General features: G+C 50.2%; 1 protein-coding gene across 9 annotated transcripts in view; it reads right to left on the bottom strand.

The window, feature by feature from the left end:
• TRIM9 (tripartite motif containing 9) overlaps positions 1 to 16,638 on the bottom strand; it is a 75,950-nt gene that overhangs the window by 19,031 nt on the left and 40,281 nt on the right. For all 9 annotated transcript variants that reach the window (XM_066552771.1, XM_066552773.1, XM_066552774.1 and 6 more), the window contains exons 2-5: positions 15,307 to 15,402; positions 13,675 to 13,797; positions 3,524 to 3,634; positions 1,968 to 2,121 (exon numbers count right to left, since the gene is read on the bottom strand). In XM_066552771.1, the coding sequence (XP_066408868.1) occupies positions 1,968 to 2,121; positions 3,524 to 3,634; positions 13,675 to 13,797; positions 15,307 to 15,402 (484 nt within the window). The remainder of the gene's footprint in view (positions 1 to 1,967; positions 2,122 to 3,523; positions 3,635 to 13,674; positions 13,798 to 15,306; positions 15,403 to 16,638) is intronic.

Raw genomic sequence — 16,638 nt, 5'->3', positions numbered from 1 at the left:
ACATCCTTCCTGTCCCTGGCCACTGAGACACCCTGGGGTGTGCAGACAGCTCCTGGGCCAGGAATTGCAGCTGTGGTGGGGAGGAAGAGCAGTGCCAGAGCTGCAGCTGGTGGCTGAAGGTCCAGGCCAGGCTCAGTGTCCTCCTGAGCCTCCCTGTGTCACAGCCCCTCTGCAGCTCTGGCAGCGTCCCTGGGCTTCCCAAACCCCTCATTCCTCATGGGCTGCAGCAGCCCTTGGTGGGACAGGAGAAGGAGCACAGAGGGAATGGGGAACAGCAAGGAAATAGAGAAAAATAGAACTGGAATAGAATAGAATAGAACAGAAAGCCAAAATGATGATCTAAATCAACAGGGAGGGGAGGGAGGGAGGGCAGAGCACAGGCTAGGTGACCTGGCTCTGTTTGCAGGGACATCTGCTCTGTGACAGATGCTGCTGAGCGCGGGGATGTGAGGGGAGGTTTGGCAAAAACCTTGTGCTGCCCTCAAAAGAGAGGTCCCAACCTGCAGAGCACTTTTCAATGCACTGACAACTTTGTCAGAGCACTTTTTAATGCACTAGTAAATTTTTAATGCAGTAGGAGGGGTTTTCCAGGCAAAGCCAAACCCCTGGCACCCTGCTCTGGCACACAGATGCCCAGGGATCCAAGACAGGGAAGCAGATGGTTGGCCCAGGGATGCAAAACCCACAGAAATGGGCACAACTCAGTCTGGGGTGCCCAGTTCTGCTGGGAGGTTGTTGGATTAGGCCCTTTTCTGACCCAGAGATGGGGTAACTGAGAGACCTTTTAAAACTTTTATTCCATTTTCAGTCTCATGAAAAGGGTGGGGCAATACAGATGTTATAATTCACACCATCACAATCACAAGACAACTATTTCCTAATTACAATACACTCTAAGTGTTTCTTGGTCTATCAGCTTTTGTCACACCATGCTGTAAATGCCTTAAAGCCAATTATCTAAAATTACCCCTTGTGGGTCCTACTACAATACACCTTTCATAGTTCTCCAAAGTATTTAGTTTAATTAGTTTAATTTGCAAAGCCATCCTTTGAAACTTGTTTTTAGTTCTATTTTTCTCTTAACAATCTTTGTCTTATTCTATAGCATTTCTAAGTCAGCATTTCTCACCTCAAAGTTTCCATACAGATGTCAGCCTTCTGTTAAGCTTTGAGAATTCTCTACAAATTCACTTCTCACAGGAGGTGAGAAACTCTCCTTTTCTGCCCTTCCCCTGGCATGAGCTGCCTGGCAGCTCCCAGCAGGAGCAGAGCTGAGCTTTGGGAAGTGTCCTGGATTGCCAAGCAAATTGTTTTCTATTTGCCATCTGTGTTGTCTTCTGTTCATTGGGCAGTTTTTCCTTATCTCTTCCACACCTAATCCTCCCTCTGGGGAGACACCTGCTGATAACAGCCATGGAATGTCCCTGCATGGCTGATAAGAACTACAGCATCCCATTGGGAGATGTGAGCCCAGAGGGAGGAGCCAAGCATTCCTGCCTGGATATAATCTGGAGATTCTGGAACACCAGCACAGCTTCTGCACTGGATTGCCCAGAGGAGCAGCAGCTGCCTCTCCTTCCCCTGGATCTGCAGAGGAAGACTCCACCCTTCTCCAGGATCCCTGCTCCAGCAGAGCCACCCCTGGCACTGCAGGAGGGCTGAGCCACAATTCCAATGGTTCTGCTGCCAGCACCCTGACCCACAGGGTGTCAGGCTGGGCTCTGACTCTGGCACTGTTGGTTTGGTCACTGCATTGTTTATTTTACCCTTTTATTTTCTTCCCTAATAAAGAACTGTTATCCCTGCTTCCATATTTTTTCCTGAGAGCCCTCTAATTTCAAATTTATAGCAATTCAGAGGGAGGGGTTCTACATTTTCCATTTCAGGGGAGGTTCCTGCCTCCTGCCTTCCTTTGCAGACCCCTGGCTTTCCAAACCCAGGCAGGAAGGCACTGGAAAGATCCTTACCTTTCATCTGCACGAAGTCCAGCTGGTGGATGGACTGGAGCAGAGGGGCATTGTCCAGGTTCAGGTCGAAGTCCGTGGTCATGCGGGGGGTGAGCGTCCCCTTGCCCCACTGATCCTCGGTCATGTGCACCCTCCTGATGAGAGCATCTGAGATCTGCAGGGCAGGAGCAGCCTCAGCTGCCATGGGAGTGTCCCATGCCTTGTCCCCACCCTGCTCTCCCTGTCCCTCTGTCTCCCAGGCTGAAGGCTGGGATGTCACACGAGGTTTCCAGCATCGCTCTTCCCTGCAGGCTGGGCTGGAGGAGGGAGCCCTGGAGTGCTGGGTGCTATTTAATGGCAGGGTTTAGGGCTGAAGTGTTGGAAAACCCCAGCTTTACAGAGATGGGGCCACTGAGGGGTGTTTTAAAAGAGTTTGTTCCCTTATCAGTCTCATAGAAGGGTGAGACACAAGAGATGTAAAACTCAACACCATTCTATCAGAAGCCAACCCATTACCTTATAAAATGTTTTTCAGCCTATTAGCTTTTGCCACACAATGCTGCTAATACTTCACCCCAATCACCTAATTATTTTTCCCCACAGTGCATCTTTCACAGTTCTAATTCTCTAAAATATTTGGTCTTTTTGCAAGGCCATAGTTTGAAACTTGTTTCTAGTTCAGTCTCTCTCTCAGCAATGTCACCTCTACTCCATGGCCTTCCTAAGCCAGCACACCTCATCTCAGAGTTTGCACACAGGTGTACAAGGCTGTGTGAGCTTTCTGTCAGCTTTTGAGAATCCTTCACAAATCCATTTCCCACAGCAAAGGGAGCCCAGGAATGCCTGGTCTGTTGGTGTCTCAGTGGAGAGCCAGGAGCACGGTGTGATCCCTGCTCCAGAGAGGCACCATCCACCCCCTGCCCCAGCCCTCTTGAGAGGAATGGCAGATTTGTCTTTCCAAACAAGCTGTGGGTCTGCTGGTTGATAAAACCAGCACTGGGAGATAAAAGGAACAATGGGAAGGATTCCACTGATTGCTGAATGGAAAAAGATATTTGCCTTTAGAAATAAACTTTAGGTTTGCTGATAAATGAAATTAGACATTGAAAGATGAAAGAAAGAATGGGGAAGAAAAACCCCTAAATTCCATATCAATTAAAAATTAAAAGGAGGGTTATACATTAGAGGGGAATCTCTGGTATCAGGTGTTTTGGGGAGTCTGAACCTCTCAAGGACCTCAGCCAATGGGGAAAGAGAGAAGGGAAATGTGGCTGGGAAATTGGGATAAAAAGGAGGCTGCATCCTCCAAAAATGTCAGAGATCCCAGGGGAATGCCCCATGGCCTCTCCCTTTATTCAAATAAAGCCAAAGGACTTCTCTGTCTCCTTCTTGGACATAAACCTCTGGTGTTTGTGGATTAATTTTCCTAACAGTCTCCTCCAGAAACGTCCCTGCCCCACCCCTGCTCCTGCCCTGCTGTGAACATGGAGGTGATCAGAGGCAGATCCTGGATTTTATGGGGCCATTTCCCCTGGAGCAGCCCCAGCCCTGCAGCACCCCCCAGGCCCCAGCCTGACCTGCAGGAAGCCACTGGGGTCGTTCTCCTTGATGACCTCCAGGCAATATTCCATCAGCCCCGTGGTCTGGCGCAGCTTCACCGTGCAGTGCGAGATCTGGTCCCGCACCACCTGCAGGGGAGAAGGACACCAGGGTCACCAGGACGGGCCCAGACTCACACACTGAGCTCCAGACCTTTCAGAACCTGGGCAACAGCAGTGTGGAATCACAGAAAGTTTTTAAGGTCCCTTCCAGCCCAAAGGAATCTTGTTCCACTCCCTTGCACCATCTCAGGTTGCTCCAAGCCCTGTCCAACCTGTCCTTAGGCACTTCCAGGGATGGGGAATCCACAGTTTCTCAGGGCAACCTGTTCTAACAAGCTTTGTTCAGCCCAAAATCATAATTAACACACATAATTATTCAAAGCAGGAGGGCAGCTCCATGCCCTGCCTTTAATTAAGCCGGCTTCCAAATGGCAGCTGGTGAGCTCCATGCCAAGCAAATGCCAACTTCCATGGATCCACAGCTGCCCTGTCCAGCCTGGGCATGCAGCCAGGTTATGGGGCTGGCTCTGGGGCAGCTGAACTCAGGAGGATGAGGAGTGACCCTGGCAGCTGCTCTTTGCCAGAGGGATGAACACATCACCTCCCCCAGCTCCATCCCCAGGATGTGTTTGAGATGCTCAGCAGCTGCAGGGACCATGCTGCAGAATTCCCTTTTTTTTTTTTTTTTTTTTCTCCACAGGCTGGGGATGAGCTCTGAGGAAGGGAAGCTCTAAGGAGAGGAGATAAATAAATAAAATAAATCCAAGCTCAGCCTGGGGCTGCCCAGGCTCTGCATTAAGGCACCTCTTGCACTCACAGCTCCTTCCCCAAGGGATCACATTCCAGCATCCCAGCAGAGCAGCACAAGGGTGAGGTTTGCTGGTGCCTCAGGGCTCTGCTGACCTTCCCTGAAGCACAGCAAGGAGGAGAGGGTCCAGGCTGGATGACACAAGGATTATTTTTATTTATTTATTTGAAGCTGGCTGCTCCTTCACACTGCATCCTGCGGGTCCAGGATTTTACTGGCAGAGCAGCTCGGGAAGAGAGATTTTATTCTTGGACAAATGTGTTCAAATGCTCACAGAAGATTTTTTATTTTCTACTCCTGGAAGAGCTTTAAAAAGCTGTGTACAGCCCTCCACTGGCACTGAACAAAGCTGTGCAGCTCTGTGGAGTGTTACAGCAAGGATGAGCTGTGAGGATGAGCTTGGCAGCTGCAGCCAGATGGGAAGAGCTGCAATAAACAGGGATGAATATTGTATTTGTGGGGTTCCCAGATGAAGGAAGGAATGAGGAATTTGACTCCATGTCCTTAGAAGGCTAATTTCTTATTTTATGATGTAATATATATAATAAAATAATATATATATATATATTTATATAAATTAAAAAAATATATAAATATATGTTTTTATATATAAATAATACACATAATATTATATTATTATGTATACATAATATATAATTACATATAATACAAAATACATAACATATTATTATATATTGTTATATATATTCGATTCTATTCTATTCTATTCTATTCTATTCTATTCTATTCTATTCTATTCTATTCTATTCTATCCTATTCTACAGAAAGGAGCCCTACAGAAGGCTAGAAAGATACTAATGAAAACTCATTACTCTTTCCAGAGCCTCGACACAGCTTGACCTTGATTGGTCATTAAGTGAAAACAATTCACATAAAACCAATAAAACAATCACATGTTGGATAAAAAATCTCCAACCACATTCCAAAGCAGCAAAACACAAGAGAAGCAAATAAAATAATATTGTTTTCCTTTTTTCTCTGAGGCTTCTCAGCTTCCCAGGAGAAAAATCCTGGGCAAAGGGATTTTTCCAAAAAATATGAGTGCCACAGATGAACATTCCTGGGAGCTCAGTGCCTGCTGCTCCCCACTCTGGGCTGGAGAGCTCCTCCTGCCAGCCCTCCTGTCTGAGGGATGGGCAGGGGAAAGGAATTACAGTGAGGGAACCTGGGCTTCCAGGGGGGGTGAGTCCTGCAGGGCAATCGGGGCCATCACATGTTGGTTAATTAAAATTTAATCACCTCTACTTAATCACCTAGCAGGAAGAAAAGAATTAGCAGCCTTGCAGCTTAGAAGCAAAGATTCCTTCAGGTTGGAAAAGCCCTCTAAGACCACCCAGGCCAACTGTCCCCCCAGCACTGCCCTGCTGGAGCCCTGGGAATTGCTGAGAATTTCAGACTTTCTGTGCTGACAGGAACTGACCCCCAAGAGAACACTGCACTGACCTGAGGCTGTAGAAAAAGCTTCCAAAATTAAATGACAGAACTGAGATTATGGGTGTGGAGTTTGAATAGAAGTGTGTGATATCACAGAGTAAAAAACTTAGAGCTTAAAGTTTTAAAATGTAGTAAAAAAAAAAATATATATATAATGTAGTAATATATGTATAATGTAGTTATATACATATATATTAAAAATATATATGTAGAAATATATACATATATAAAACAAGATAGAAGTTTTAAAGCAGAAGCTAATCCTTCTTCTTCATAAGTTTAGGTAATATTGTGTAATTGGATAAAAAAGTCCACATTGTGGGACACAAGTAGTTAGTCATTAAGTTAAAAGTAAAAATAATTTAAATATTATTGCTTAATTAAACAGTTTATCTTTAAAAGGCCTTGTAGAGAGAGAGAGATGGGGCTCCATTTTTAATTTGTTAAAATACAGTACTGTAGAACTCAGGGTTTGTGAGACTGTAGCATAGATAAGAACTGATAAACATCTGAGTCCAAACAAGAAATTCCATCTCAGGCTTTTAATCCCAATCCTAACAAAAAAAAAAAAAAAAAAAAAAAGAAGAGAAAACAAAGAATCCACATTGACTCAAGTCTCTAGGTCCATATGGGTTTAAAATCCCTCCAGGCATGGAGATCCTGAGCACCTGTGCCAGGGCTGGACAAACCTTTCCATGAAGAAATTTTCCCTAATACCTAATCTTGACTTCCCCTGGTGCATCTTGAGGCTGTTCCCTTTCATCCTGTCCCTGTTCCCTGGGAGATCTGGGACAACCCCACAGCTCGTGTGAAATGCCATTAAATGCCACTCTCCAGAACAGCTCCAGATTTTTGGGGAGCAGCCATTCCTTGCTGCTTTCAGCAATGCCAGCCTGGTGCTTGCAGGCTGTGGCAGGGGGAAGAAGGGGTGCAGGGTGCACAGGGCAGCAGAGGGAGCTCCCATATTGCTCCTCTGGAGCTGGACACTGTCCAGAGGCTTGTGGAGATGCTGGAGGGCTCTGAGCTGGAGCTGGACCTGCACAGGCTGGGTTTGGCCTCAAACACTGCTCTTGTTAGAGTGGAGAGTTCATTCAATTCCAGTTTGTGACACTTGAGTGCACTGGAACAGCTCTGCTGGCGTGAATCACACAATTCCAGGATGGTTTGGATGGGAAGGGATCTTTGAAAGCCATCCCATCCCACCCCTGCCATGGCAGGGACACTTCCACCATCCCAGGCTGCTCCAAGCCCTGTCCAGCCTGGCCTTGGGCACTGCCAGGGATCCAGGGGCAGCCACAGCCCAGCCAGGAATTCCCAGTTCCCAATCTCCCACCCATCCCTGCCCTCTGGCACTGGGAGCCATTCCCTGGCTCCTGTCCCTCCATGCCTTGTCCCCAGTCCCTCTCCAGCTCTCCTGGAGCCCCTTCAGGCCCTGCCAGGGTAAAGCAGAGCCAACAGCAGCTCCTGGAGATCCCACTCCCACCCTGACCTTCCTGAAAGAGGGCAAGCCCCTGGATTTCCCTTCTCAGTCCCTCAGGACAGGATCCAGAAGGTGCAAAGCAGCTTTTGGGCTTTGTGTGACCCCTCTTGCTCAGGACTCGTCTGCTCCTGGAAGGGTTTTTGCCTGTGTGGATTTTGGGTCTCCCAGCTGCAGACCATGAGATAAAACCAATCCTGTGGGGTGCAACCCTGCTGTCAGAGCTCATCCTGGCTGCACCAACCATGGCAGAGGCAGGATTTGCACTCCCTGCCTGCTGGGAAGGGGATCCCACGTGGAATGCCTGGAAAAGCCACCTCGACCCCTCTGTGGGGAAATGCACGTGCCACTGGGAAGGCAGCAAAGATGGGATTGCTAAAGCAATCTTCTTATCTTCTTTGCAGCTTAAATCTCTGTCTGCTTTGCCCAGGATAATGAATTTGTGAACCTCTCCCTGCTGGAGCTGGTGCTTTCCAAGGATTTCCAGCAGAATTGCCATCTGCTGCCTCCAGCCAGGCTCCAGCTCCAGGAAACAGCATTTGCTGGGTGAAGACATAATAAAAGCTTTTTTCTTTTTCTGTTAAGGTGCTCAAAGACCAGAAAAAAATAGGCTCCAGCAGCAGAGACACTCCAAACTCACAGAGCAGCCATTTCCAGGTGAATCCAAAGCTGCAGCCCTGTCCCAGCCCTCCTCTAAACTTTGATCCCCTCAGGGATCCAGCATCACCCATCTGGAGAAGCAGGGCATAAAACAGCATTTTAATTTCACCATCTCTCCAGCAAAAAAGCCAAAAGTAGAAATCCAAGTTGCCTTCACCAGCACCAAACTGCTTTTAAGGCAAAAAAAAAGGATCTTTGGTTGGGATCTAGTAGGGCTTTAAAGGAGAAATGGGATGCACACAGGGCAGAAGGATTCCATCAGTCACTTTGATCAGTAAAATTAAAGGTCTTAGAAATAAGACATAAACATCTCTCACACATTTGAAGGCCTGGTCTAAACCCAGTGGGGACAGTAAAGCCAAAATATTTTCCATGTGGCCTTAAGCCACTTGAATCCTGTGATTCTTAAGCCACAGAATCCTGGGATTCTCCTCATGCAGGAGGGATTTCTACTCCCTGGCACCCCAGAAATGCAGGGTTTGCTGATGGAGAGAGCTGGAAGGGAAATCTGGGGGTGCCTCAAGTCTTGGACTCGTGCAAGAGCCTGTGCTGGGCTGAGGGGCAGCCTTGGGGGCCAGGAAGGACTTCCAGGAAAACCTGGCACATCCAGGGGGGTTTTGAACACAGCCAGGGATGGTGATCCCGCTGCTGGCCTGGAAAACCCTTCCCATGAAGAAATGTTCCCTCATATCCAATCTAAATCTCCCCTGAAGCACCTCGAGGGTGTTTCCCTTTGTCAGCTCAGAGAAGAGACTGAGCCCAGCCTGGCTCAGATTTTGAGGGGATTTGGGAAGCTCCACACTTTTTTTCCTGTGGTCATTTTTTACCAAATACCGTTTTCCCCCCCCTTCAAGTGCTAAATAAAGCAACAGCCAGAACCTGGCTGCTAATTCCAGCCTATAAAAAGGGGTTTTTGTGCACTCACAGCAGCTCACAACAACCTTAAAATAGGACAGTTCTTTCAAGAGCTTTTCTTCCCTGAGATGGCATTAACTGTAATTTACATTTTCATTTTAATACAGCTCCTAGAAGGCAATAACATCTCCACTTAAGTGTCCTCCTCCTTTTTCAAGTGCTTGGGTGGATAACACATTTCAAGGCACTCAACCTTCCCAGTGCCTGGGATGAGTCCTGCTGGGAATGTCACATGGAGGACACAGATGGAATGTCACACGGACCCTCCCTCCTCACCCTGGCTCACCTGCACACCCAGATGGAAAAATCCCAGCTGGAAAAATCCCCAGGACAGACCCTGGCAAGGTTCTGAGTGTGCAGAATCCCAGAGCCAGAGCTTTTTCCAGGTGGGTGTTTCCATGGTGGCCTGGGAGAGGAGCTGGGAAAGCAGAGCTGCTGTGCTGGCACCACCAGGAACCCGATCCAACAGGGAACACCGAGTTCCACTGGGAAATCCTGACTGAAACCCTGAAGAAGGAGCAGCATTTCACCCCTGGAGAGGCAGTGCCGTGGACAGAAAGCCTTGGGGAGTGTTTTCTGCCATCTGCTCTCCTGGGAAATGTGGCAAACAGCAGCCTGGAGAAATCATGGAGCAAAGGCATCCCATGGCCTGAAAAGGACTGGAATGGTCCATAATGCTGCTGAGGGCTTCAGGAGGAGCACCCAGAGCTCAGCCTGTGTGTGTGTGGGTTGAGGAGAGATTTCTTCCTGGGACAACACTCCAGGGAAGCCTCTGTGTGCCCTGCACAAACCTGCCCGTGCTGGAGGACACCACCCCTCAGGAAAGACCCCACTGCTCCTCTGAAAACCAGGCCCAGCAGTGGGAAGGACACACGAGGAAGGAGGAGCAGCTGCCCTGGCCCCAGTGATCCTCCAGATGTTGGTTTTTAAAGCCCAGGTTCTCAGCCTTGAGTCCAGCCATGGTGGGAGGCTGCAGAAGGGCAGGGAGATGTCCCTTCCCAGCTGGTGTCCTCACAGACCTCCCCCTGCTCTGCAGAAATTAATTAGTGCTGGCCCAGAGTCAGGCCTGGATCTGTGCCTGCCTCCATGGAATGTGTGTCAGGGCAAAGCAGGGCAGCCCCAAAGCCAAACCCACCCCAAATCCAGGCTGGATTCCCCCATGGAATGTGTGTCAGGGCAAAGAAGAACAGCCCCAAAGCCAAACCCACCCCAAATCCAGGCTGGATTCCTCCATGGAATGTGTGTCAGGGCAAAGAAGAACAGCCCCAAAGCCAAACCCACCCCAAATCCAGGCTGGATTCCCCCATGGAATGTGTGTCAGGGCAAAGAACAACAGCCCCAAAGCCAAACCCACCCCAAATCCAGGCTGGATTCCCCCATGGAATGTGTGTCAGGGCAAAGCAGGGCAGCCCCAAAGCCAAACCCATCCCAAATCCTGGCGCCAGCCACATGGGGATGGGAACTGGGGCTGGGAACGTGTCCTGAGAGGTGCCTGTGGTCCTGTGCCAGGGCTCTGTGCCCTGTGCTTCTCCTCCTCCCTCCATCCCACGGTGCCAGGATGGCCAAAATCCAACTGGGCAGGAGCAGCCCGGGGAGACTCCAGGACAGGAGCCAGGACATGGTGGCTCCATCCCAGCTGGGACCTGGAAGGGCTCCCTGGCACTGCCAAGGCTCACTGGGCATGCCAAGGCTCCCTGGGCACTCATCTCCCAGGGGGGAGATGCTCCAGGACAGGACAGTGAGAAAGGGACACCCAGGAGAGGCCTCCTGTGGGAAAGGTCCCATCCCAAGTGGCCAAAGTGTCCTGTGCTGATGGGAACACTGGCCAGGACAGACCCCACAGCCCTGCAGGACTCTCCCTGCTCACAGCTCCACCAAAGCACAGCCCAGGAGGTGACCTCCTGCTTCTCTGCAGATGGAAATGGGCCCTGGGTCACCTCAGAGTGAGTGAAAATCACTGCAGCTTCACCCACTCCAGGGGCAAGTTTAATGAGCCATGAGGAAGGAATTCCTGGCTGGGAGGGCAGGCCCTGGCACAGGGTGCCCAGAGCAGCTGTGGCTGCCCCTGGATCCCTGGAATGTCCAAGGCCAGGTTGGACAGGGCTTGGAGCAGCCTGGGACGGTGGGAGGTGTCCCTGCCATGGCAGGGGTTGGAATAAGATGGGCTTTAAAATCCCTTCCAACCCAAACCATTCCATGATTCTGATTCTACCTGGATGAGGCTCGGGTGCCACATCTGCCAGGGCAGCAGAGAGCCCTTCCTGCCCTCCCCACAGCACGTGGAGCTGAGGAGCTCCAGGGCTAATTTGGGAGTCCAGTCACAAACCCAGGGGCTGTTTCTTGTTTTAAGGACCAGGCCTGGCCAATGACAAAGCCCAGCTGATAATGAGGGTGGATGGGGGTGGGATGGAGATCCATGGACAGGAGCAAGCAGTGGGATGGACATCCATGGAGAGAACAAGCAGTGGGATGGAGATCCATGGACAGAACAAACAGTGGGACGCAGATCCATGGATGGGAACAAGCAGTGGGACGCAGATCCATGGATGGGAACAAGCAGTGGGATGCAGATCCATGGATGGGACAGGATAAGGACTGGGATGCAGATGCATGGACAGAAACAAACAGTGGGATGCAGATCCATGGACAGGACAGGACAGGACAGGCAGTGAGATGCAGATCCATGGACAGAACAAGTAGTGGGATGCAGATCCATGGACAGGAGCAAACAGTGGGATGCAGATCCATGGACAGGACAGGACAGGACAAGCAGTGAGATGCAGATCCATGGACAGGACAAGCAGTGAGATGCAGATCCATGGACAGAACAAGTAGTGGGATGCAGATCCATGGACAGGAGCAAACAGTGGGATGCAGATCCATGGATGGAACAAGCAGGGGGATGCAGATCCATGGACAGGAGCAAACAGTGGGATGCAGATCCATGGACAGGAGCAAACAGTGGGATGCAGATCCATGGCCAGGAGCAAACAGTGGGATGCAGATCCATGGATGGAACAAGCAGTGGGATGCAGATCCATGGACAGGACAGGACAGGACAAGCAGTGGGATGCAGATCCATGGACAGGAGCAAACAGTGGGATGCAGATCCATGGCCAGGAGCAAACAGTGGGATGCAGATCCATGGCCAGGAGCAAACAGTGGGATGCAGATCCATGGATGGAACAAGCAGTGGGATGCAGATCCATGGATGGAACAAGCAGGGAGATGCAGATCCATGGCCAGGAGCAAACAGTGGGATGCAGATCCATGGATGGAACAAGCAGTGGGATGCAGATCCATGGATGGAACAAGCAGGGGGATGCAGATCCATGGATGGAACAAGCAGTGAGATGCAGATCCATGGATGGAACAAGCAGGGAGATGCAGATCCATGGCCAGGAGCAAACAGTGGGATGCAGATCCATGGATGGAACAAGCAGTGGGATGCAGATCCATGGATGGAACAAGCAGTGAGATGCAGATCCATGGACAGGAGCAAACAGTGGGATGCAGATCCATGGCCAGGAGCAAACAGTGGGATGCAGATCCATGGCCAGGAGCAAGCAGTGGGATGCAGATCCATGGATGGAACAAGCAGTGGGATGCAGATCCATGGATGGAACAAGCAGGGGGATGCAGATCCATGGATGGAACAAGCAGTGGGATGCAGATCCATGGATGGAACAAGCAGGGGGATGCAGATCCATGGATGGAACAAGCAGGGGGATGCAGATCCATGGCCAGGAGCAAACAGTGGGATGCAGATCCATTCCCTCAGCCAAAGGCCTCTGTGGGTTGTGCTGAGCAGGGAAATTGCTTTGTGCTGCCTGGCTTTGTGAGAGTTTAATTAAGCATGCCCTGAAGGGGATGAGGGACAGGGAGCCCACCAGGCACTGGGGGTCCCTCTGTGCTGTGGCTGTTGGGGCTGTGCTTTGTTGCTGGCAATGAGCACTGATGGTCCCACAAAGCTGCCATTGTCCCTGTCCCCGTGGAAATGTCCTCGTGCTGCCCATGGTCTGCATGCAGAGAGGACTGGTGGCCTTCACCCTGGTTTTAGGCAGCTCCAGGAATCCCTCTGGCAGCCTCCTGGGTGGCCCAAAGCAAGGCCAAGAGACACAGAAGGCAGGACACTGAAATGACCTCGGAAGAGGAATCCTAAATGTGGGTGTGACATCCCTCAGCTGGACTCCATCACTGATGGCCAGGGTACAACTCCCCTGTCCAACAATTCTGAGCTTGGCTGCACCTGTTCCACTGCTCCCAGGTGAGATCTGGTCCTTTGCTTCCCTTCCCAGCCCCACATCAGCTGGAAAGATGTGGTGTGGTGGGAATGACACAAACCAGGAGCCCCTTCCCACAGCTCCCACTGAGCTGCACCTCTGCTCCCCCACACCACAAACCTCAGTGCCACCACCACCCCGAGGCCATGACAGCAGAGAAATCAGAGCCAATCCTGCTCCTGGTGACAACTCATGACACCAAGTGGCTCAGGACTTCAGCAGAAGCTACAAGCAGATCCTGCAGGAACATTCCAGAAGCTTGGAAGCAACATGTGAGATGAACAAAGTAATTTTCCATGCCGTACACGTGGTTCTGCTGACCTAAGGACTAGAAATGAACCCAACAGCTCGGTGGGAACCACCTGGAGGAAGCAGCACTTTGTCAGGGACGTGCTGTGAGCGGGCTGGGCACCTGCAGCGAGATGGAATTCACGTGGAAAAGGAGCGACCTCCCCAAAAAACAGCATCCCGGTCCTCATCCCCACCCAGTGCCAGGCCTGCAGGGAGCTCTCTGGCCAGCCAGGCTCACCTTCAGCTTGTGCTCGTGCTCCTTGTTGACCCGGGACAGCAGCTGGGCTTTCCTCCTGTTGAGGGCATCGATGAGGGCGTCGCACTGCGCCACCAGGCAGGCCTCGAACTCCACGCTGTTCTCCTGTGGGGCACAGAGGGAGTCACAGCCCAGGGAACAAACCCAGGCCAGCTTCAAAACTGGGTTTTACTTTCAAATGGTGCCACAGGGGTCGTTTTTGCACGTGCAGCTGCATCACTGCCAGCCATGAATCCACAGTGTTGGATGTGGGATCTGCAGGGCCTGGGAGGGTGGAAAATGTGGAGGTGGGGATGGCTTGAGAAGGCTGAGCTAGGACAGAGGCTGGATGGAGCTAAAGAATAAAGCAGGGATTTATTCAAAGGATCTCCTCAATAGATCCACTTTGGGCAGGTGGGAATTCATAACAGAACATGTGGAGATAAAGTGGGAATTTCCAAAATTGTGAGAGCTGGGTGAAATCCCATCAAGGACACAGCGGGAGCATCAGCCTCCCTCCCTCCCTCCCTCCCTGGGAAAGCACTTCCAGCCTTGCTCAGACAAGGATTGAAGTCACAGAGATTTGAGGGCATGACTGAAATGCTTTCTTATGTGGGGACATCTGAGATGATAAACTGGGAGAGCCCTTGATGTGCAAACAATGCTGGATTAACGAGGTGCTGGGTGAGGCTGGTGCTGTCCCTTGGCTTGGTGACAGATGCCACCATTCCCTGGGTGGCACAGCACTCATTCTTTGGCAGGGTACAATGTTATCATGGGGATTTGTACTAAGTAAAAGAATTTACTCATTTTCTAGAAAAGGGGGGAACGAGACATGGGGTTAGACATTAACTTGGGGTAGAAATCAATTTGGGATTTAGATGAGGTGTGCTGGTTTCACTTGTTTAGTCTATGGCTTGCTCACATTGGTGCCTTGTGCAGGCTGCCCTAGAGCAGAGGCTGGATGGAGTTCCAGAATAAAGCAGGGATTGATTCAAAGCATCTCTTCCATGGATCCACCTTGGGCAGCACCAGAGCCCAGCCAGGGCTGCACCCAAGATGAACCAAAATGGCCCCAAAATGCACGGCCAGGCACGGGGTCTGTCCCTGGGATCAGTTCTGCTCCATTTGCACCTTGCAGTTCATTGTCCCATTCCAGCTTTAGCCCCTGCAGTCCCACTCTGCTTGTTTTTCTCTCTCCAGCCCACGGGGTTTGTGCTCTTGGGCTGAGGTTTGGATCATTTGGCCTTGGTGCCCAGCTGGAGCAGGAATTGTTTTGTCTCCCTGCTCTGTGCACAGAGCTCAGAACTGCACAGCATCAGAACCATCCCCTGACATGGAGCCCAGACCCACCCACTAAAGCAGCACAGAATGTGAAAAATACAAAAGCTCAAACCTGAGGCATCAGTGGCAGGTGAGGATCAGGTTTGGATCCACCCTTGGCAGAGATGGGAAGGGCTCAGGACTCTGCTGTTACCTCCACAATCAGCAGTTTTGGGGAGGGTTCAGGGGGGCAATATGGAAAATGAAGTTCCTCTGGGAGAGCACCCACCCAACCCAGCTTGGGAAGAGGGATGGGGATGGCTCATCCTGGTGGGAAGGGGCAGTTCCTCAGCCTCAGTTCAGACTCAGTACCTGGATTTGCTGCACCATGTTGCGGAGCTGGACCAGGAATTCCTTTGCCTCCTTGGCTCTGTCTGACAATCCATTCAGGGCCTGGGAGAGCTGGCTCTGCAGGGAAAACAAAGAGCAAGGTCATTTCCACGTCCAGGACTCATCCATTCCCCAATACAAGCAGAATTGACTCCACTGAGGTCCCTCTCAAGCACTCTAAGTCATGGAACTAACATGCAGAAACAGAGCTTGTAACAATCAGGAAAACCCATGGAAACAAGGGAAAAACAAGGGGAAACCAAAAGCAACATGCACAACTTCAGTTATCCTCACAGACCCTGCCCTGCTTACAGGCAAGCTGTGGAAATGTGGGCAGATTCTCCCACCACACCCAGATCAGAGCTCCTGCAATGCAGCTGATGGACTGGACACCCACAAGATGTAAGAGACCACATGAAAATTTCATTTTATCTGGAATGGGCCCATCATGGTTTTCAACAAAGAGATAGGATTGTGTGGGATTTGGGCTGGGGATGGGCTGCAGCCCAGCACTGCCTCCAGCATCCCACCAAGGTGTGCCTGAGAGCAAGGAGAGGAAAAGGAGGGTGAACCAGCACACCCTGGCTTTGGGAAGCAGATATTCAGTGTGAAGATTGGGGGAGATGGATTTCTAGAAAATTCTTAAAGCTTGACAGAAAGTTTATATAGTGTGTATCTGTATGTAAACTTTGAGATAAGAAATGTTGATTTAGAAATGTTATGGAATAGGATGGGGATTGTTGAGAGAGAAATGGAACTAGAAATAAGTTTTAAAGGGTGGGTTTGTAAATAAGGTTAGGTATTTTGGAGAAATAGAATTATGAAAGATGTATTGTAGTGGGACCCACGAGGGGTAATTTTAGATAATTGGCTTTAAGGCATTTACAGCATGGTGTGACAAAAGCTGATAGACCAAGAAACACTTATAATGTATTGTAATTAGGAAATAGTTGTGATTGTGATGGTGTGAATTATAACATCTGTATTGCCCCACCCTTCACATGAGACTGAAAATGGAATAAAAGTTTTAAAACACCTCTCAGTTACCCCATCTCTGGGTCAGAAAAAAACATTATCCAACAGAAGGTAAAAGGTTTTCCTGCAAAATAATGACTGCTCCTTCTCCCTTTGGAGTGGGAACACTCCCACAGCCCTGACCCTGAGCCACAGAACGTGGTAATAACAATCATTATGTTCATCAAATGCTTTTTCTTTTTCATTTCCATGGCTCTTTCTGAATACTCACTCAGGAATCTTCCCAATCTCCCCCTTCTGCCATCACAGCAGTGTGTGGATTATCTCAAGAGCTGCCCA

This window comes from Molothrus aeneus, chromosome 6, assembly GCF_037042795.1.
Source record: "Molothrus aeneus isolate 106 chromosome 6, BPBGC_Maene_1.0, whole genome shotgun sequence".
Lineage (NCBI taxonomy): Eukaryota > Metazoa > Chordata > Aves > Passeriformes > Icteridae > Molothrus > Molothrus aeneus.
The sequence above is the reverse complement of the archived record's forward strand: the minus strand, read 5'-3'. Positions and strand labels throughout refer to the sequence as shown.